General features: G+C 51.8%; 1 protein-coding gene across 1 annotated transcript in view; it reads right to left on the minus strand.

Moving 5' to 3' along the window:
- Positions 1-1356: 1356 nt before the first annotated feature.
- Positions 1357-1979, minus strand: part of LOC105515565 (NKG2D ligand 1-like) — a 2194-nt gene continuing 1571 nt past the window's right edge. The window contains 1 exon segment of the mRNA XM_011947389.1: positions 1357-1382. Coding sequence (XP_011802779.1) covers positions 1357-1382 — 26 coding nt within the window.

Consider the following 1979-nt stretch of genomic DNA (forward strand, 5'->3'; position numbering starts at 1 on the left):
GCAGCAGACTGTCAAGAAGCTCAGCGATGCCTGTTGCTGAAGGCCGGGGTCAGGGGTAGGAAATGCTGTTCCTGAAATGGGCTCCCAGTAGTAATGGGGATGGAAAATCCTGAAATAACAGATCTCAAGTGGAGGCTGTCAACTGTCAGGAGGAAGGAGGGTGCAATGATGGAAATAATTAAAGAAGTCACAATGCCAGCTGGGGACCTCAGCCATAGGAAGGTGTGCTCATGGCTCATAGAACAAAGGGGTCAAGGATCCAAAAGAGATGGAAACTCAACCCGAATACTGCTAGATTTAAATAATTACAACAAATACAGACAAAACGCAAGGATGGATGACCTGGATGCTGAAATGAGTCACCCCAGGAAATAATCGAGCTCCTTTGCCCAGCTTTGAGAACTGAGCCACACCGCAGACCCAGAGTCCATTACTAGAAGGAGAGTCCAGAGGCCCTGGTGGGCCCCTTCAATTCCACAGCAACTGCAATGACTCCTTCAGACTCCCCCACAGAGCCAGATGGGCATTCACTCTGGTAAGTGTATACCATGAAACAGCAAATACCCAGACACTCCTGGTGGACACAGTGTGTATCCTCCTTCCAGAGATCTGAAGCATTAACTTGCTCCCCTGATACTCATGAGGTGCATTTGGGGCAAAGTAAAGGATGGACACCTGTGTCAGGTCCAGCTTAGGGGGATATGCTGGGTTCATGGACTCATTTGATGGTGTTTTCACATTTCCTGGATTTGTGTCGGGAATGGATAGTGTTTGTAGTTAATGTAGTAACTATTATAGGTTGTTCTGGTCATATGACCTTCCCTGTCACTACTCAACTCTGCTCTTGTAGCTGGGAGGCAGCCATACACACTCTGTGATGAGGGACTGGACCTACTTATATGGCTATTTGACCCTGGAGTCCCTAAGATCCCAGAAGCATGTGTGGTTGGAAAAGGTGCTATGTGGATTTCATGGCAATTGTCAACTGTAGAATCACAACAGGGTCCCCTAGTGCTCAGAAGCAAAGCTGTGCCACTCACAGCAGCGAAATCCCCTCATTTAAAAGAGGCTCTAGGTGTAGTCCTGGGCCCTGGTGGAGATGGGCCTCCAGCTATGGGAGGTCAGTGACCACATAGCCTCAGAGCTGCCCATCACAGGGTGTGCTCCTCACCCTTTACATCATTAGGAAGATAGGCCCAGCAGTGAGAAGACACAGATGGGTCTCCTGGGATGGGCCGGAGCAGGGCCACAGGGAACCAAGAAACTGCACAAGCAGTTGGCCCTGATCCCCCGGACAACATGTGGGTGCACCCCTCACCCTCAGCTCACACCTGAGGCTTCAGGGAGGGTCCCTGATCACCCTGAGGGACTGATGATGCCACCTAGCAGCAAAGGAGGGGAGCATTGGCCCCGAACCATAGAACCTCCACTCACATACATCACATCCACACCACTCAGAAGCCACAGGCAGGGTCGGACACACCTGTGACTCTTCAACTTACACCACTTGGAGATGACACCCTAGGGGATGGGGCAGCAATTGCCAGGACACAGCATGTGCCCTCATCTGGGGTCAGTGACCTAGGATGGTGTCCACATTTGGTCTCCCTTTTATCTGCAGGTTGCCATTGCCTGCTGTTGCTCTACAAAGGGACAGGACTTGACACACAGAGAACCCATGGCCAGCAAGGACCATAGTGCTTTCAGCCTTTCCTTTCTAGAAAGGGTTTGCTGACTCCTGTCTGCGTAGTGACTATTCTATATGACCCTGGCTCCCCAGTAGGAAGAACAGGCAGGTCTGGGTCCCAAGGGAAGTAGTGGGCACCTCTACTCATGGGCGCTCCCAGGGTCATCCTGGGGGAAATGGTCCTTCCCATCCCCTCTGCAGTAAGTTCTGTGGAAAGCGTGGGGTGTGTTTGCTGGGGTGTGTCCTCAGGCAAAAGGGGAGAAGGTGCTAGTTGGTGGGGGAGGTGCTAAGG

Source organism: Colobus angolensis, unplaced genomic scaffold, assembly GCF_000951035.1.
Source record: "Colobus angolensis palliatus isolate OR3802 unplaced genomic scaffold, Cang.pa_1.0 Scaffold263, whole genome shotgun sequence".
NCBI classification, from domain to species: domain Eukaryota; kingdom Metazoa; phylum Chordata; class Mammalia; order Primates; family Cercopithecidae; genus Colobus; species Colobus angolensis.